Source organism: Nelusetta ayraudi, unplaced genomic scaffold (genome assembly GCF_046127955.1).
Source record: "Nelusetta ayraudi isolate G7.1 ecotype Tasmania unplaced genomic scaffold, CSIRO-AGI_Nayr_v1 ptg000074l, whole genome shotgun sequence".
Classification (NCBI taxonomy): domain Eukaryota; kingdom Metazoa; phylum Chordata; class Actinopteri; order Tetraodontiformes; family Monacanthidae; genus Nelusetta; species Nelusetta ayraudi.
The window spans coordinates 525,615-545,576 of record NW_027466124.1 but is presented as its reverse complement, the minus strand read 5'-3'; the positions used below and the strand labels follow the sequence as shown (position 1 = coordinate 545,576).

Here is a 19,962-nt window from a genome sequence, read left to right as displayed (position 1 = left end):
GAGCACTTTCCCATCCTGAAACCACGGCTGTGTAAAACCCGCAGCTCTCCACTGAAAGAGAAAAGAGAGAAGAAAAAAAAACCTTTCTGTTCCCCTGCCAACTCGGTTCTCTCCAGCGGCCTCCCCACTGCTGCCGCTGCCTCCATGCACTGTCTCCACTGACGCGGTGACATCACTGGAGTTTCCCCTCGTGCAGAAGCAGTAGCGGCAGATATAAATACGGCCACACATGCTCTTGGCAGCAGTTCAGTCTGACACAACAGCAACACAGAAAGAGGAAGAGAGCAGAGCAGAAGTGCCGCAGCATCAAGTCAACCAGAGACAAACGAGAGAACACATTTGCACAGCGACCATGGTGGAGTTCACAGCGGCACAGAGCGACGTGGAGATGGGCATGCTGCCCAGGAGGGTGGTCCTGGTGGAGAAGAAGTCCTCCTCGGGCAGGATGTGGACGATGATCGGGGCTCTTTTCTTACTGGTCCTGTGTTTCGGAGGCGCCGTGCTGTTTGTGTGGCACCTGAACGGAAAGGAAAAAGCGACGGTAAGGAGAAATGAAAAGTCATTTCCAACACTCAGCATCGTCTGCTCGGTGGACGCCTGCACCTGTGGATTCTGATCCTGACCTCTGATCCTCTTCTCCTCCTCTCGCAGCCTCAGGAGGGTCGGTTGGAGGCGCTGGTGAACAGGATTCCCTCGTCCGCCTCCTCAGAGCCCACAGGTGAGTGCGTGTGCACGGCCAATCTTCCGCATGACTATTTTTGCTGTTATGGTTATAATTATTTTATTTCAGCAGTTTGCTTGAGACCAACTGGTATTTGTGTCTTCCCGTCCGCAGGTCACAACAACACGCTGAGCAGCATCGGCAGCAGTGCAAAGTCGGCAATCCATTTAGAAGGTGAGTCACAACATCTGGATCTGGCAACCCGGGGCTCGGGAGCTCGGCTTTTAGCGGAGGCTCCACTTGCGTTTGCACAAGTCGTTTAACAAGTCACACATTAAGCTGCTGTGCTTTGGAATATTCAGTCTAATCATTGACTGTGGGATGGATGGATGGATGGATGGAGGTGTGTGATGATGACACTTTCTTTCTCCTTCCCCCCCCCGTAGCCCGACAGTTCTCACACGAAGAGGATGCGGAGGTCCGTCAGCTGGAGTGGCTGAGCACCCAGGGCCAGGCCTTCTCCCAGGGCGGCTTCGAGCTGGTCGAAAACCGGATCAAGATCCCCGAGAGCGGCCTGTACTTCGTCTACAGCCAGGCGTCCTACAGCGTCTCCTGCGGCGCCGACGGCAGCGACGCCGAGGCGACGCCGCTCAGCCACCGCATATGGCGCCACGCCGACTCCATGGGGGGCAAGGTGCCGCTGATCGGCGGCGTGAGGTCGGCGTGTCAGAGCGCCGGGGGGTCGGAGGGCGGCGAGGCGGCCGGCCACGGCTCGTACAACACCATCTACCTGGGCGCCGTGTTCAAGCTGATCGAAGGCGACACGCTGTGGGCGGAGACCCACCCGCTGTCCAAAGTGGAGAAGGAGGAGGGCAAGACCTTCTTCGGCGTGTTTGCACTTTAGATGGGCGAGAGCAGACGGAGAGGGGAGAGGGAGGAGAGAGGGGCGGGAAAAAAGGGACTCGCGAAAGGACAAAGAGGAAGAGAAGTTCTGCACAGTTTCATATGTTGTTTTTTTTTTTAAAGCGCTGTTATTTATGGTCATCATCACGGTGACGTTGACATGTTCAGATCTCAATGGAGATTAATCCTGTTTCCCTCAGCGTGGCTGATGTTTAAGTACCCATGTAAACTGTAACAGTTTTAATGTTATCAGAGCCTTTTTTTCTTTTTGTTTTACAAAAAAGGAAAAACAAACAACTAAAAACTCTTCGCTGAAGAGGACCCTTCACAAACTGCTGTACTGACGTACCGCGTCAACTTTTATGTACTTGTTATTTGCATTATTTATTATAATTTATATTTATATTGTTGTGACCTGGTGTCAGAATGTTCTATTTATATGCTTTCTAATTTAATTAAAAAAAAAGAAAAAAACAAACTGTGACGACGCGACGTTTGACTGTACGATGGCCTCACACACACACACACACACACACACACACACACACACACACACACACACACACACACACACACACACACACACGCACAGCTCTGTGCAGCTGAGTTGGCAAACGACTGCGGCCAGCCAGGATGGTAGCTCACACACATACCAACTTGCAGGCACAAACACACACACGCACACACACACACACAATCTATCACTTGGCCCGTGACAATGCTTCCACCGCCAGTGGATACTTTTTCACTGAGATCAGGGACGAGGAGGGGAATTTCCTGCTAGTCGCCGTCTCTTGCTGAGTGCTGTGTAAGATGGAGGCCCACAGAAGCCTCAGCCCAGCTCGGGTTTTCCCCAGTGACACCCCCCCCCACCCCCCACACCCACACCCCATCCTTCCCACCCACCACCCACCAACCCCCCTCCACACACAGACACACACTAACCCTTTTCTGCCACTCGTCCTACGACGTGGTGTTGCGACACAGCGCAGCTCCTTCCCCGGCCCATTACAACACGCCTCCCCTTCAGTCGGCTGGAACGAAACATGACATGGGGATGTGATGCATGTCTGTGTGTGTGTGTGGGGGTGTGTAAACAGTGTGGTGTGTATGTGCGTTCGGCTTGCACGAGAGCAAGTTTACATTTAAAAGACAAACAGGGAGATCGTGCAGCTCCTCATCGTCTTTGGCTTTCAGAAACGTCGCATGCGATTAAGGCTCATTTGTCCACTTGACTTGATTCTCATCCCCACGTTGTCTCGCTAACGAGGATCCCATGGGGGCCTTCCCAGTTCGTCACCGGGTCTGAAACCGCTTCCCCTACCCTCCCCGGGTCAATAATGATCTCTTCCGGCGTTTTTATTTGGTCTTTCACTCCTGCCAGCTACTCAGAGTGGGGAAAGGAAAAAAAAAAAAAGAAACGGGAAGTTTCAGTGACAAAATTACTCAGTGTGAGAGAGTTCACCACTCAGGAGGTCATTGTGAGTCAGCGGAGCAACAAATAACTTCTGACATCTAGCGGATGTTATAAATAGGCCCACAAATGATGAAAAAAATTAAAAAGAAAGAGAAAAATTCAAATGAAATGGAAAAAACACCTTCCCCCGCCGACGTAAAAACAAATATTTTATTTTACGGTAACCATATATTAGCATACACATACTCTGAAATATATCAACATTTATGATTGCAGATATAGTGGATACAAATTGCTCCAGAAACCATGTATTACTGGCGTACATGTGCAAGATAACAGAATGACTCCTTGATTATTTCTGCATTCATATGTTACACTGATCCGGGATCTGTGCAGTTAATGAATATGGCCTATTTCATTCATCACCGTCCCTCTCGGCTGGCAACCTGAGGTATAAATGTAAGAACTGCTGCAACATAGAGTAGAACTAGCGCTCGATGGGTTTAAAGTGCAGGCATATGTATATATATATATATATGTATATATATATATATATGTATATGTATATATGTATATATGTATATATATATATATATATATATATATACACATATATAAATATATATATATATATACATATATACATATATATATACATATATATATATATATATATATATATATATATATATATATATATATATATATATGTACATATACATATATATATATATACACACATACATATGTATGTATATAGAATATATGCTTATATATGTTTTAGAGATATCTGACTGCTGCTTGGGTATTGTCGCTTCATAAATCTGGAACCAGCTCATGAATGAAATAGAACATCCAGATTAACTGCAGTTTTAATACAGTACGTCTCATTGTTTCACTTCCGTCGCCCCTTAGACTCGTTAGGACTTCAGCAAAGGCATAATAAGAAAGAAAAACTGCGTAAAAAATTCAAACTTGAGGTGTGTCCATTCATGAAAAACCAAGAAAACGTAAAAACAATAAGACACTAAAGACTAACATTTTGGCATGTATAAAATGTGACGAAAAGCAGGTTTTCCTTTGTTGTTATTTTTTTTTGTTTTGTTTTGTTTTCCCCGCTCCACAGAAATAGCCGCCGTCTCACCACAGTGCCTCTGCAGAAACAGTTGGTGTTTTCCAGGCTGAGCGTCACCTTCCTCCCCTCAGCACATCAGGGCTGCAGCTGAGGAGCTCATCACGTGCACGGACACTTCAATCCGACAGCTCTCTTTTCTCTACTGCTAAGGAACAGATTCAACACAAATCTATTCAAGTTTTGGAAAATAAATGAATGAATAAATAAATTAAATAAACCGACCATTACCAATTGCAAACAATCAAAATATAAACTCTGGTACGGGAGCAGGCGTTTCGTCCTGTCCGTCTAATTTCTTTACATCAAAGGTTTTTTTTTTTTTTGTTTGTTTTTCTAAAGACACAAGTCATGTTCTTGAACACGTACAGGCCCGACAATAGACACCCAAACATGCCTCGGTTTCTTCTAAATTATGGCTATTTCATAAAGCACAACCACCAAGGATCGGACGCCGCCGCCGCCTCGCGCAGTCCAGCTCGGCTGCAAAAAAAAACAAGAAAAAAACAAAACCAAAAAAAAAAACATCCGAGGAGAAGACTGTACATTCCCCGTCTGCAGAATCTCAGTTCTTTTCTTCTTTTTTTCCTTTGTTTTAGAATTCACAACTCTCTCAAAAAGTAAACGAATCATCCGGACAAGAAACTCCATGACGAGAAACAGAGCAGATACGACAGAACGATAGAAATCACGACGGCGGTGCTCGTCAAGTCCAGAAGTGGAGACCAGAGAGCAAAAGATGCAAACAGACACCTCCTACCCCCCCCCCCCTCTGTCCCGTGTATCTGAGCCTCCAGGTCAGCAGGCCGGTGAAGGAGGGGGATGACTTGGCGACCAGCAACCTTTGGGGACGACCTCTCGTGCTGACGCCGCCCCCCCCCCCCCGTGTGCTTGTTTTTTATGGCGCTTGAACGCGGTGAAGACGGAAGCTGTGAGTGGTGCGACGCCGGCTGTGAATCACTCCAGTGTGCTCGCTTGTGCTTCCACGCTGTTTATCATCATCGCAGTCATCATTGATTTCATGGTTATTGTTGCTATTAGCAGTATTATTACTCTTTGACAACAGTGTCACGACACCACTGTGCTCATCGCCGATTGTATGTGAAGGTCACAGTGTCTCTGTGGTGACGTGCGTGTCCACCGCGTGCATTTGTGCGATTGAAGACCCCTCCCCGCCCTCCGCCCACCCCCCCACGCCCCCCCAAAAAAACCCCACCCACCCAGCCTCCCTCCTGCCCCTCCTCGCCAGCGCCTGGCCCGCCTACTTGTACAGCAGCGGGATCTGGCTGTTGTGGCAGTGGTTGCGGCTCATCTTGCTGTCGGCTGGGTAGAGGCTGGACGAGTTGGAGAAGGACGGCGGCAGCGAGTGATTGTCCGTGGCCGGGTTTGGGTAGCCGGGCGGCGGCAGCAGCGACTTGGGGTCAGGCTGGGGCGGCGGGGCGTTGTGGTTCTGGTTCTGGCCCACGGAGGGCCGGCGGCGGTTGCGCAGGGCCTGGCGCTCGGCCAGCTGGTTGCGGAGAGCGGACACCCTCTCTTCTTTCTGCAGGGGAGAAACGGCGAGTGTGAGAACTGGAGGCAAGGCTGGAGGGTGTGTTTAGAGTGACGGTGGGTCTGACTGCCATCTCGTGTTCCACCACCAGCCCGCCTGCTGGAACCGGTCTCAGATGTCATGTGGAGAGCGCGGGGTTAAACCTTGGACAAGTCGCCGCTTTATTGCAGGGCCACAGAGAGGAAACCCAGCGTTCGCAGACTCGAACAGAAACCACAGAGAAAACATGCAGACTCCACACAAAAAGACCATAGGCCCCGGAATCGAACCCGCAACCTTTTTGATCTGTGTGCGTCACTTTAGATATTCAAGGGAAATTTGAAACTTGCAAAGAGGAGAGACAGTTGGTTTTTTAAATGACTAAATTCATCACGATGCAACAGATGGACGTTTTCGCACACAAATGGGTTTTTATGAGGCGTCCGTCCAATGAAGAGCCCATAGAAAACTTTTTTTTCCCGCAGACACTTGAAAGTTGACTGGATGAAACCTCTGTGAAGTTTTAAAGCAGACGAGTCGGATGTCTTAGCATTGACTGGAGCCAGATGGGAAGCGGGGGACGGCGCTCAACGACCGCGATCTGGACCACGACGTCTTGCCAAAAGCCAATCAGTGGGAGAGAAAAAACCTCTGGTGACGTGCGTCGCTCTTCTTTTAATGAGCTGGTCACACTGCAGCCGAGGCCGCCGCTTACAGGCGGGCAGCAGCTTCCTGTTTGGTCACAGCTAAAACCTGAACGTGGAACTTCAGGCCAGTCATACACTGAGGGCTGGTGACTCAGATTTCATGCGTGGGTATTTGGGTTTAGAAAGGCAGCACCCCAGCTCCCTAGCAGAGTTAATAGCAATACTTGAGGGGGAAAAAAAACAACCAAAAAAACAAATTAGTCTGTAGATTAGTCAGTCCTGAAAATATTGTGGTAATATATGTGGTAATATATGTGGTAATCACCGTATACACGGTACTTTTCTAGTACTGAGCTGTGGCAAATTAAACCGCATATAGTTGTTACAGTCAAAATAAAAGCTAAGGTTTTTAAAATGTAGTTCTACCTCTATCTAGTCCTTCGTCTTTATGATTGTGGAGTTCAGCTCAGTTCATGTCTTTATCTGTAGATCTTGGTCAATAACAGTGACTGTGAGTGAAGAGCCAACGATAAACCCTCGAAATGTCTACTAACAGTGGTTAACCACTCTTGATCAGAGATGATTTAAAATCCTGTTTACATGCTGTTTCTCTAGCCCCTCCCCCCTCTGATGTCACGCTGCTTTTGCAAGCAAAACTGACTCACGGCCTTCTGGACGTGCCGCAACAGGTAATAAAAACAAGAAACGGAGAGACAAAGACGAGGATCGCACATACGGAAGCATTTATCGAGACTAAAAATAGCACGCTATTAGTTTCACATGAGGAAATTCTGGATATTCTCAGTGTTTAATGACCACCTGCTGAGTAACGCCGTCCTGCAGCCACTTCAGTTTCATGGCACTGCGATAACAATGTTCTCTGTTTCTCCTCCTTCAAGTTAGAAGTTAGTGTGGCAACAGTCTTTATTTCTTTTGCGAAAATACTAAGGAGTCTGGTCATTTTACTGGCTTGGTTTTAAAACAAAATTATTATTATCACTTTTTTTTAATGGATTGATCTGTTTTTGTTTTGTTTTGTTTTTTTTAAGTAGATGCCAGTGTGATTGCACAGTTTGTCCAGCAGAGTGCGCTGCAGCGGCATCGTCCCTTCATGAGATATTGGTCTCATCATTCATACTTAAATAAAAACAAAGTTTACTGTTCCTCCCTCAAGCGTTAATTGCATTTTGCGATCGTCCAGGGTCGGAAAGTGACTGATACACCGGCGCCGCGGCTCCCTGGTCGCGCTTTCTGCCCCATAAAATCTTTATGGCCCGGGTGTCATTTTTAACAGTGACACTAATATTTAGGACGGGGTGCCTCCACATCTGTCACAGTTAAAGTCGCCATGGAAACCGGGCTGCATTTAACGCTATGAAAACAAACGAGTCAACAGAACGCTGCCCTTCACATTTAATACAACGGTGCATGGAGTCTGTGAACGTGAAGCGGCAGCCCGACACGGCGGGCGCGTGCGTGTGAAAGACTCGTCACCTCCTGGATGATCTTCTGCAGCTCCCTGTTCTCTCGCTCCAGCTGACGGGACTTCTCCTCGTCGTTGTTGTTGGTGGACGAGCCGGTCTTCAGCGTGTCCTGCTGCTCCGACTGCCACTCGCCGCGGGTGATGAGGCGCCGCATCTGCACAGCGAGATCGAGGACCAAGGGGGGTGGGGAGGGGTAGGGGGGGGACAGAGGGAGGAGGGGAGGATCAATAAAGCTACAAAAGAATAAATAAATAAAATCCTTTTCCCTCCCCCGAAAAAAATAAAAATGATCAGGCGTGAAAGAGAGCAGGTCGACCAAATGAATAACGCTCCTCCAGAGATGCATTATTCATCTCTGCAGGAGCTCCTGATGAAGAGACTCGGTTCTCCAGCGTCTGAAGCCCTTTCAGGTCAATATCTCTCACACTTGGCTGAAAGCTGAGAACCACCAGCCGGACTCGGTCCCAGGGGAAGGATCTTTCAAGCGTGCGCTGCTCAGTATTTTCCAGGACTGCGCTCGAAGAAACAGCCAGTCAATGGCAGTTTTTAAAAATGCATGTCTCCCCTGCCAGTTTAGGGCTGCTGAGATCCAGATTCATATAGGTGCAACTCTCTGCGTCGCAAATGCGGCTCTACTTATGGTCTTAGATGCTGCCAAGCATGTGTGATGCCATACAATGTTTGTGACAGTAATTTCTTCCCCTTCTTTTTTTTTAAAAATAAATAAATAAATAAATCCTAACACCAACTGTTAGCAGCCACCAACTACAGGCTTGGATATCACTCTGGGGTAAGAAGCCATATTTTTTTTTTTTTAAGAAAAAAAAGATTCCAGCCATCGGCTGACATCTCTGCACCGACTGCACGCTATTATTTTGAAAATGCAGCTCCGTCAGTTTTTGCAGGAGCTTGTTGTTTTATGGAGCTGCAGGCTGCATCACTAAAGACTCTGACGCAGGCACGTTTGACCTTTGGTTTAAGTGCGGCAGTAGGTTTTTTTTCTTCTTCTTTTTTGTTCTTTTTTCATTCCCCCTGAGGACGTCAGTAATGAGTCGGAGCACCTTGGGTACGAAAAGCACCACCAGCGTGATGTAGGCAGAGAAGACGATGGCGAGAGAAGCGAAGGCGAAGGAGGCGTCCTGCTGTGAAGTCAGGATCATAGTAACCGGAGCCGTGATCAGGCACAGCACCTGCAAGGAGTCAAAGACAGACAAGAAGAGAGAGAGAGAGGGAGAGAGGGAGAGAGAGAGAGAGAGAGAGAGAGAGAATAAGGAGGAACGGACGGGTGGAGGAGGGGGAGGAAGAGGAGGAGAAGAATAAAGCAGAGAGAGAGGGAGATAGAGAGGGAGCGTGAGCAGGCTGGAAAATCACATCCATAAAAGCATTAGGCATCTGTTTATCATTCCGGCGAGGGCTCCCATGTGAAAACAGCATTAAAAAGTCATGAGTGAAGTGGCAGCAGCAGCGCTGACAATCACCGCATTGTCATCTCATCAGGGCCGGGCAGGCGCTGGCGGCTCCGCCAGGAGGAAGGAGGGAGAGGAGGAGGAGGAGGAGGAGGAGGAGGAGGAGGAGGAGGAGGGTCCCTCCGCAGACACTATTAACTATTGACGGGATCATAACGTGTATTATGTGTATATCGCTACACCAAAATAACAACATTATGGGCGGCGGCGCACGCACATTAGGGCTTGAGTGTGCGCCGAAACGAGCACGCGCGCGAGCATGAGCCGCATTTAATGCTCTCATAAATAACCATGAACGGTGATAAATGATAAATCCTCTCCTCCACGCAGGCGCCCAGATCAATCCATTTACTAATTATGCATCCACAAAGCGGCGCCGAGCTGCTAAGTGTGCGGATGCTCATTAAGGTGCTTCCTCTTTGTGTTTTTTCTGCGTGGCATAAGACTAAAAAAAAACAACAACAACAAAAAACAGTCGTTAGAGAGCCCGCGGGTAGGAAGGAGGAGAAAGAAGAGGGGGAGGTTTGATCACCAAAGCAAAGCAAAAATAAATAAATAAATAAATAAAAAAATTGAAAAAGAAATAAACAAAATTGTGCGGCGCGACAGGAACGACGACTTTCTCCCAGAGACGTTTCAAAGTTGGCTGGCCGTCGACGGCGTGAGGAAAATGCCACCGAGCGTTTACCCAAAGTGGCGGTAGTCGACAGAATGGCGGCGGCGGCGCTGCTGCTAAAAGCGTTTGATTGCGGCGCCGCCGCCGCCGCCGCAGCAGCGCCACAAACAGCCGCTGGATGGATGGATGGATGGATGCCAGCGACTGACGGCGCCGTCATTCACCGCTGCCTGAGTGCGCACGTTTCGGGAACAAAGCAGCGCCTCCTATGGACCCTCCTGCATTCCAGGCATGGACGCCAGAGAGGGAAAAAGAACCTGGAAAGACTCCTGGTGGCTCCTGATTGAGTTCTTATTTATCATCAGAACGAGCTGACCAATGAAAGATGGGGGCCCCACGAAGAAGAAACAGCAACATCAAGTGGTTAAATATTACATTGCAGCGTCTCTCTCTCGCGCTCTCTCTCTCTCTCTCTCTCTCCCCCCCCCCCCCTCCTGAGCTTGCCACTGGGTCGTCCACCTTCTTCCTCATTGGTTCAGGACACGAGCGGTCACCCTATGCATGTAATGCGCTGTCAGGCGGGCTGGATTGTCCACACCAGCTTCCAAGCTGGCAGCTAACTGGGAGCAAGACTTGCTCTATGCATATTCTTATACATATATATGAGAACTGTTCTAAGGGCAGGAAAATCAATATAGTTTGATTGTACTCCGATTATACACTTTTATTAATGTATGTATGGGCAGTATATTAAGCTTTTACCAATACAAAACTCATAAATCAAGCCAAATATTACACAGTGGACCTATAAGTGTAGAAGTGGTGATGCTTAACTAGTGTCACTTCCCACCATGCGTCTGTGACTCACTTGATGCATCGGAACAGCACTTAGGTAACCGTAAGTCACGCTCGCAATAAAGTATTTAATGGGGAGAAAAGTTGTTAGAAAAGCCCATGGCTTAAAAATATACAATAGATAAATTTATCATGAACCGTGTCTCAGGTTTGGAGGCATCCTGTTAACCGTTTTAGAGGCGTTTAGTTTTGTATTATATTCTAAGGGAAAAACACATTTTTATTCCTGCAATATCACAGATGGCCACTTGGTAAAATCGGCAGTGCCACCCGCATGCTGTTTTGCGTAGTCTTGTGTGATTACTGTTGCTTGTCCAGTTTTGACAAGTACTGCCCAAAACTAATGGATAAATCAAGCACAAGTGAAAATGCAGCAGTCCAGGATATTTGCTGGCTCGTCCATCAGGTGGAAACAGCTGGCCTGCTGAAAAGTGCAGCTTTTTTTTTTTTGGCAGCAATTTACAGGCATTTGTCGTGAAAACACGGCTGAACTGTGCTGCTTTTCTTTTGGCTTGAAAAAAACTGTGACATTAAATAAATCCTCGCACACACAAATGATGAATGTGAGACGCAGCTGCAGCTGCAGTCGTAATAATAATGCAATCGTTTGTCGTTATGCAACAAACACAGAGACAAATTGCTTGTATGTGAGAGAAGATACTTGGGCAACGAACCCGATAATGATCCATTACTTTCCGGAGCAGTACCCTGAAAGACGAGTTGCTTTTTGTTTTTTGGTTTATTGTGAAAAACCCGAGTGGCGGCTGCTGGTTTTGTTGCAGGCACCAGATGCATCAAACCGGATGATTCATGCGCAACAGCAGCGTTGCTATTATAATGACTTGGACATAAAAATGTGCCCTGGGATTTTTGTTTTGGAGAATGAAAAAAAAAAAAATATATAAAAAAAAATAAAATGGAGATGTACCCGTCGGAACGCTTGAATATTTCATGCAGCGGCCTGTTTTCTGTGTTCTATAACGCGCCCGCCAATCACTACACAGACGGTGCATTTTTACAGAGGATCATCAATTTGTAATGTGCAGCTGATCCCAGAGGTTGTTTTGAGAGACAACACAAAAAAAAAGAAAAGTTGTCAGTAATTTTCCGCTCTGCTCTCTTTATTATTGAGGATCATTAGACGCCGCTGCTGGAGGCGTGTCAGTGTGATGTGGAGATGTGTCATGTTCGGCTGCCAATCTCTTTCTTTAAAAAAAAAACAAAAAAAACAAAAAAACACCACAAAGGGATTAAGGGAGCATCAAGTTGGCGGTGAACTCTATTAACTTTTATGAAGTGCATAGAGTATCCCGCTGAGAGTGCAGCTTTTAAAGGTTGAAATTGCCCTGACACGCCGGTCAATCGCCTTATCTTCCCTCATATAAGCTGAAAAAAACGACTCCTGCTGTATATTCCAGAAAATGTTAAACACCAGGTGAAGCGATCAGGGAGGCGCTGGCAGTGATTAAAGCCCGCTGATGCTCACCGGCCAAATTCAGGCTATTACGACGTAACAAAAAAGAAAAGAAAAATCATACTGCCTTCGATTTTGGATGGGATTCAGCGAGCTTAAAAGAAGCCTTGCAGAGGAGGTGAGACAGCATGAAGTGAGCAGTAAGAGACGGGAGATTAGTTTTTTTTTTCTCTCCCCCCCCCGTACTCACAGCGACGTTGTAAATAGCCATCCCCACTGCCCGGTGGTCATTGATCTTCTCTGTGGAGACAGATTTAGTCTCGTAGGCCAGAAATATGCCCAGCAGCAGCAGCAGACCCTTGTAGCCGTAAACCACGCCTACAGGAAGTGGAGAAAGAAACAGGAAATTAGCGAGCGTGCAGCCCTGCCCTTTACATACAGTGAACAATACACCACCGCGTGTGTTTAATCAGGTTTGCATGCTCCTTCACACCGGATTCTGATGTCCTGAACAAATGATTGGAATTTGCTAATTACATCACTTTGCTCAAAGGAATTTCTCTCTCTCCCCCCCCCCGAAGATTTCAATCCATCCACCCATTTTGCCCTCCTCCAGCAGAGAACATTTCCAATTTGTCTTTCTTTCAGTGAGCCTACAGTCAGAACCAGGGAACAGCAACTTCTGGCTGCCTTTAAGAACTACAAAAAAAGGACCTAGCCTTGTTAATGCTATTGATCCATTAGCATGGATTGCGCAGTTCCACCACACGATTTTTTTGACATGGAACAAAAACCCATATTGAAGGGCAAAAATGAGGACAAAATAAATGAACCACGAACAAAACATATTCATATGGCGTGCCGTCGACTCTCCCCTTCCAAACAGTTAACAATTAATTAATTTTCAATTGAGCAAACAGTGCCCACGCTTGAGCTCCGCAGGGAAGCTTTTTTAAACATTCCAACAGGCCCCGATTAAGGTTGGCCTAATTAACTTCAGTGCATCTGGAGAACATTTTAGGACCCAGACGTTTGCCACCCAGACGGCGCAGCGGCAACATGAGCGCTGACTCTCTAACCCGCATCGCTCGCCCGCTCACTCGCAGTGACCTCGCTGATGAATTCCAGGGTCGTCGCATTGATTCTACAAGTCAAAGCCAATTTGCTGGGTTACGGGGAGAAGCCGGGCATCCTGGGAAAACACTTTCTTCGCACGCTGAGCGAGGGAGATCTCCGTCTGAGAGAATCAATCCCCGGGATCCGGCAGGGAGACTGCAAATTCAAAACAGAAGCCGTTCGTCACGAGAGGCAGCAGCAGGGGCGTGCGTTTGAACGACGTGGGAATTTATTGGAGTTTATTGACTCAAAGCAAAGCAAGGGTCTGGAACACGATCCGTGACTTGCTGCATCAATTTGGATCATTTCAATCTACTTCCATCGCTTTGTGGCTTTATTCCTCACCAGAACTGATGACAATCACATCATTTCTTTTTCTTAAAGGTCCAGTGTGTAAAATTGGGCTTGATTTATGATTTTTGTGCTGGTAAAATCTTAACATACTGCCTATAAATACATTAATAACAGTGTTTGCTCATAGTGCAATAAAAGTAATTTGGCTTTCCTACCCTTTGAACTGTTTTCACATATATATAAGAATATATATAGAGCAAGGGCCTTGCTACTAGTTAGCTGCCATCTTGCACTACCATTTTTGCAAGAAGCCCACCCGACAGTACGAAACGCGCTGTCAGGTGGGCTTCCTTAAAAATTTTGCAGACTGGACCTTTAATTCTTGCAATGCATACAATCAATATCCACGCATTAAAATCCCCTTCACAGCAGTTTTCTTTTAAAGGTGCGGAGCAAACATCTGCACTCCAACCTGCGGTGCTGACAGCGGCGTTTAGCCGAGCGCGGCGGCACTTTAGCGCGCTGTCACACAGTCGCTTGAAATGTGTGAGGACGTGAAGGCCCTGTTACCGCAGGAACCCCCCCCCCCCCACCCGCGCCCGCTACTCCTCCAGGGGGCTGCACTGAAACCCGCTGGGGTGCAACTTTAATTTGAGACTCAGTAACACCTGCGTGCTCCTGGTGTGGTCTCGACACGACCGAGCGCTGCAGAGGTAGGAAGTCTCCGGGAAAAAAAATAAGGGCCCAGCCACAATAGAGGGATGGATGAGCCTAAAGCCTGTCACAGTCAGGCTGACTGACAGAGAAAAGAGAATAAAAGCATGAAAGAGGCGAAGCGAGTCGAGTGGGAAAAGGGAAATGTGTGACGGAGAGAGTCGGACGCCACTTCAGACCGCCCATTGTTTCTGTACGCCGCCTGATATTAAAGGGCCATCTCTTCCTTCTCTGAGGGGGGGAAACGCTGCGGGGCAGTGGCCCACTTTGTGACCCACATTATTTGAATTTTCAGCACCATTATACTTTCATCAGAGCCGCCGTCAAAGACGGCCAGGCGGGAGGCGGGAGGGCGGGCCGGTGACGGAGGAATCAAACGCGCGGGCGGCCACACGAGACCCGATTCACTCGGAGTGAGGAGTGCACGCACATACGTGACGGCGCCGTGTGTGACAAGGGCGGCGCCACAGCCGACGACGTTCACGCAACAGTTGAGTGTGAGTTAGCGAGTTAGTGATCAGTTCTGATTTTTCCCTGGGCCTGACGTTTTGGGTTTTTGTTTTTTGTTTTTTGTTTTTCGAAGAAATTATGAACTTCTGTGATCTGCAAGAACATGCTGCAGCAGCCACCAGCTGGTCTCATAGAGGAGGAGCGAGAGCAAAGGAAGAGAAGAGAAGGATCTCTACCGAGCCACGTGTTCATCTTCTCCGAGCTGCAGTGCTCCAACAGGGGCTGAATCAAGACGTCCAGGTCTTCTTTCGGCGCCTCCTTGGTGAACTTCTGCTCACGCGGCAGACGGGAGGCGAGAGGAGAGGAGAGGCAGGATGACGAGGCGGCGGCAAACGGCAGAGAAGGAGAGAAAGAGAGACACAGAATGAGCGGAGATAATGACGAGGGATGAGACAGGAGCGCGCTGAAGACGGCAGAGGCAGACAAAAAAATAATAAAAAAAGCAGCGTAAGCAAAAGCCCGAGAGACGGCGCTGCTAATCCCCCCCCGGGTCTCTCCTGCGGCGCTGATACAGATGTCGAAGTATCAGATATGCAATAAATGTGAAATACTGCAAGAGAATAAAATTCGAGTGAGGCCTGCAGTTAAAGTCCAGGCTGTGCAGAAAAGGCCCAGGCACGTCTGTTTTATGCAGAGCTCCACCTGAACTTTAACGACTGCAGACCACGCGCACATGGACCGAGCTGACTCTGATCATCGCTTACCTCAGCAGTACCATTAAACACAAGCATTTGGTTTTTCGAGTTTGTTTTTTTTGGGGGTTTGGTCCATCTGAGGACAGTAGGGTTGAAAGGAGAAGACACTGACTTCACAATGTAAAGTAGTGTGTGTGTGTGTGTGCGTGTGCGTGTGTGTGTTTATGAGAGGCGGGCCTACGCCAGCACAAATTCCCTTTAAGGTGAAGCACCTTAGCTATAGCGTCACAGCTGTTAGCATGTAGCAAGAGCAGGAATTTCTTAGGAAAGAGTTCAAGATCCACTGGAACCTCAACATATCGAGATTTCTTTTTTTCTTTTTTTCTTTGGAGCCGGCCGCTGTGTTCAGCCAACCGGAGAGCCGCTTCAGATCTACAGTGGTTAAACACACGGCAGCAGTTCAGTACTAATGACGGCAGTTATTTCCCTCCGGAGGCGGCGGGGACCGGGAGAAGCCTGGAGGAAGGTGATTATTGGACTTCCATTCATCAGCCGGACACATACACAGCTCGAAATCAATGCTCACAGTCCTCTGCCTCTGCTGGAGGAGTAAATATGTCTCAGTTTCCTCCCGTCCACAGGTCAACATGTGGCTCGGTCGAGCGGATATTCGCGCTCATCGAGGCTGTGAGAATTACATCTTAGCCACCGGGTGGCCGAAATTCGCAGTTTGCCCAGCACTGGTGAGCAAACCTTCAGTGGGATGTCAAAAACAAGTTTCAACCTTTCAAAGTTGAAAATATGCTACTTATTGAATTTTCAATATCATCTTTGCTCTTTTCCTCATTTCAGGCACTGTGAAATGTTTTGCAGCACCCTTTCAATTTGACCTTAAGCTGAAAGGTCTTAAAGGTCTTTACACACAATATATTTATATACACATATACATATATATATATAGATATATATTGGAATTGGAATCAGAAGGTGTCATACTGGGTGCCAACTGGATGACATGGAAGTCCAATATTCACATTCTCTTTTTCAACTAAACGTGGCGCAATGAAAACGAAAGCGATTTCACAAACTCGTGACTGTTGTGACAGTAAATGTTGCATGGCACCTTGAAAAGTCCCATATATACATTGAAAGACTTTTACTTTTCGTCCTGTCTGGCACAATTAAAATCCCCAAAAAATCTAAAATAAAACAAGCATTTTGCAAAAAACTGCGACTTTCTTGGACTATCCACCTGTTTGGGAACGCAGGAGGATATTGCTAAGAAATCTGAACCCTTATGACATCACAGCACTTAAGTGGTTTTACACATACTTTCTGAGGAATGGAGCAAGCACAATAACTAAAGTATGGACTTTTTTCCCCTATTTTTCGAGTTCACTGACAGGTTGGAGAAACACAAACGGCTCATTAGCGCCTCGCTGACTGATGACAGCGGCCGCACGCTGTGTGTGCCAAACGGCCGATGACACCGCAACGATCTAGTGTGTCTGTGTGTGTCTGTGTGTGTGTGTGTGTGTGTGTGCGCGCGGTGCTCTACCTCCACGGTGATGTGCAGCGGGTCCACGATCTGCCAGATCATGAGTGACAGGAAGTCGATGGCCAGCAGCACTCCCACTGTTGCGTAGAGTTTCCATGGCTCCAAGTGTTGCTGTGCAAGACCGGGCAGAGACACACAAACACACACACAAACACACACACACACACACACACACACAAATACTACTGTCACTATCCAAGGGCATCATGAGTCGGCCCACAAACAAAGACAAACAACCAGGACGAGTAATTCGACAGGCGTCCTTGCGAGTTCTGGATGGCTGGGCGCGAATTGTCTTTCTGAGCGCGTGTGTCTCCAAGTGCGTGTGTGTGTGTGTGTGTGTGTGTCTAAATATATTTTTAGGAGCACCGGGAGTCTGCTGGTGTGTGCAGGGCCAATCACAGGCGCTGCCACCCGACATCGTCCACGCTGCGGATGGCGCCGCCTGCACCTGGACGCCCGCTGGAAGCATCGATATCAACTTTATGTCGCTCTTCACCAAAAAGCCGTAATGGAGGCCACACAACCGTGACCGACAAACCAGCCGGGGCGAAATGAGCTCTCCCGCTGTGGCCCCTTCCCCCTGCCCCCCCCCCCCCCCCTTCTCCTGCCCTCGCCGTTCCTTCCCATTTACGCCCACCGTGTATGAAACTCCGCCACACTGGCTCATGTCCAGCACCACCGACGTAGTGGCGGCGATTGAGGTGTGCGGCGGAGCCGGGGACTCTAAACCGGGGGAAAAAAATAGCACAAAAAATAAAGAGCGAAAAGACATTACGCCGTCCTCCGGAGCGCCTCCTCGCTCGAGCTGCATGAAGAAACGATTTGGGCCACGCTCGTCCTGCCCTCTGTTTGTCAAAGTGGCTTTAAACACTGCGCCTCCGGGCCAAACACGCCCCCCTGTGGACACGAAGGGAGTGCGATTCGTCGCACTCGTCCTCCAACAACAAATCCTCGCCCTTTTTTTTTTTTTTCATTTTTCATTTTTCTGCTTTTTTTTCTCCCACCTCGAACTTTAATACTCATCCATATTCATAAATGCCCCCACAAACGGCTTAATCTCCCATTCTTGTGATTAGGGTCTAAGGAAAAATTCCCACTGCAGCCGGCGCGCTGCCGCTATCTGGCCGGCTGCAGGGACGCGCTATCTGCAGCGGGATGCGGACACGCCCACACACACACACACACACACACACACACACACACACACACACACACACAAACAGGCAAACGCACCGGCATGCAAACGAAGCCAATGACGTCCTTCTCAGCCGATAAGGGCAAGAGGGGGAGGAGGACCGGCTGCTGTGTGTATTTTTGCGCACATGTGCTGCAAAATTGCCGTCAGTACGTGTTGCATGTGCCTTGCGTGTGCACGTGCAGGCAGAGCGCGGTATCTGTGTCACAGTGTGTCCAACTCCCTTATCCTCCGCAGCAAATGGCGCCGAGCCGGCCTCTCAGCAGCTTATGTTTCTGAGACGCCTGCAAAGTTGCTTTTTTTTTTTTCCTTCTCTCCCTAACAGAACTTTTCTTTATCAGCCGGAGCCACACATGCTGCACGGCTCAGGTCTCCCTCCCTCCCTCCCTCCCGCCCTCCTTCTTCTGTCCCTCCCACCCTCCCGACTTGCTCTCCTCCCCTCTCCCACACAGCCCGCCCACCGTCCCCCTTACCTTCTTCTTCTCCTTCTTCTCGTCCTTCTTGGTGAAGAGGGTGTGGACCCACCAGATCTTGGTGAACATGCTGCCGTACGCCAGGCTGAAGCCGAGGCCGAGCAGCCACAAGCGGAACTGGCAAGACAGAGAGAAGAGAGGGAGAGAGACAAGAGCCGGGCCGGGGTCAGAGGGCACGAGGAGGAAACTTTTCCTTTTAAAACGCCGTTCATTCATTCAGCGACGTCGAGGCGAGACTTTGATTTGTTTTCATCTTTCGCTGTCTACAGCCACGATTGTTTTATTTATTTATAATCACGACAACACGACTGATGGCGCTTTTGATCAGACATCAAGTGCGACCGGGCACACTTCCCCATGATTGAGAACTACGAAGATAAAAGAAAAAGGGGGGAGGGAAGTGAGAGAAACAAAGAAAAAAAGAGAGGTATGGTAAAGAGAAATGGGAAAGAGAGAAGGAAATGAGCGAGAGGTAACACGAGAAGGAAACTGAGTATGACAAAGGAGGAAAGAAAAGAATAAAGAATCAAATGAGAAAATGACATTTTTCAAGGTGTGAAAAGGGGAAAATGGAAAAGAAATGAATCACAGAGGAAATAGATAGATAGATAGATAGATAGATAGATGTGGACAAGCCAGACGAGACGAATGTAAACCTTCGTTTTTCGCTCTCTGCAGCAGAGACTCGACACTGTGACAGAGAGCAACTCCCACTCCTCATTAGTGCCTGGTTCCATAGTGTATCTTGATTTTTTTTTTTTCTTCTTCCTTCGCCCAGCAAATCAAAAAAATAAATAAAAAAAACGGGTGACGTCTGTACCAAATTACATCCGAACGCCTCGTGAATTATGTCGGCGCTCAGACTTTCATCATCTTTCATGCGGTAATTGTGGCCGATCAGAATCCTGAAGCGGCTAATTAGTCTGCAGGTGTTTCCGCCGGCGATATCAGAGCGGCGGCACCCGAGTCTGCGGCTATGACAGATAATTAATGCCGCCTTCACCCATCTGATTTCAAAACAAGACCCTGGAAATTCAAACAAACAAACAGCAAACATAGCGCGCTGGGTTTAAGCATTTATATCCGTTTTTGTTTTTTTTTGTTTTTTGTTCTGTCTGTTTATTTTTTGTCTCTCCTCCGCTTACCTGGCAGACGACGGGAAACTGAGACCTGTGCACATGGTGGCCGTCGATGCCGAGCGGGAAGACGGCAGCCAGCGCCATCATGCAGCCCACCGCCGTCATGTTGTTGAGGTAGGGCTGAGAGTTCTGGATGTAGCTGCAGACCACAAAAAGAGAGAGAAAACAACACAAGCGCAAGTTGATTTGTTTGCGCCCAACC

At 48.1% G+C, this 19,962-nt stretch overlaps 2 protein-coding genes across 4 annotated transcripts in view; one reads left to right on the top strand and one right to left on the bottom strand.

Moving 5' to 3' along the window:
* The first annotated feature begins 222 nt into the window (after positions 1 to 222).
* On the top strand, positions 223 to 2,003 carry LOC142899627 (tumor necrosis factor-like). Its single transcript, XM_076043311.1, has 4 exons — positions 223 to 541; positions 652 to 718; positions 836 to 895; positions 1,108 to 2,003. Exons 1-4 carry the CDS (start codon positions 230 to 232, stop codon positions 1,563 to 1,565), a joined length of 897 nt encoding a protein of 298 aa, XP_075899426.1. The 5' UTR covers positions 223 to 229; the 3' UTR covers positions 1,566 to 2,003.
* A 3,327-nt stretch (positions 2,004 to 5,330) lies between these two features.
* Positions 5,331 to 19,962, bottom strand: part of gabbr1a (gamma-aminobutyric acid (GABA) B receptor, 1a) — an 81,471-nt gene continuing 66,839 nt past the window's right edge. For 2 of the 3 annotated variants that reach the window (XM_076043275.1, XM_076043277.1), the window contains 8 exons: positions 19,767 to 19,899; positions 18,622 to 18,738; positions 16,951 to 17,061; positions 14,934 to 15,027; positions 12,374 to 12,501; positions 8,834 to 8,962; positions 7,783 to 7,926; positions 5,331 to 5,653 (listed from right to left, as the gene is read on the bottom strand). In XM_076043275.1, coding sequence (XP_075899390.1) covers positions 5,375 to 5,653; positions 7,783 to 7,926; positions 8,834 to 8,962; positions 12,374 to 12,501; positions 14,934 to 15,027; positions 16,951 to 17,061; positions 18,622 to 18,738; positions 19,767 to 19,899 — 1,135 coding nt within the window. In that variant the 3' untranslated portion in view covers positions 5,331 to 5,374. The remainder of the gene's footprint in view (positions 5,654 to 7,782; positions 7,927 to 8,833; positions 8,963 to 12,373; positions 12,502 to 14,933; positions 15,028 to 16,950; positions 17,062 to 18,621; positions 18,739 to 19,766; positions 19,900 to 19,962) is intronic. The other variant, XM_076043276.1, reaches the window with a different exon arrangement.

Coding starts and splice junctions, on each gene's coding strand:
- LOC142899627 (XM_076043311.1), top strand. CDS start 230: ATGCTCTTGGCAGCAGTTCAGTCTGACACAACAGCAACACAGAAAGAG. Junction 542..651: donor ACGGAAAGGAAAAAGCGACG/GTAAGGAGAAAT, acceptor CTCCTCTCGCAG/CCTCAGGAGGGTCGGTTGGA. Junction 896..1,107: donor GTCGGCAATCCATTTAGAAG/GTGAGTCACAAC, acceptor CCCCCCCCGTAG/CCCGACAGTTCTCACACGAA.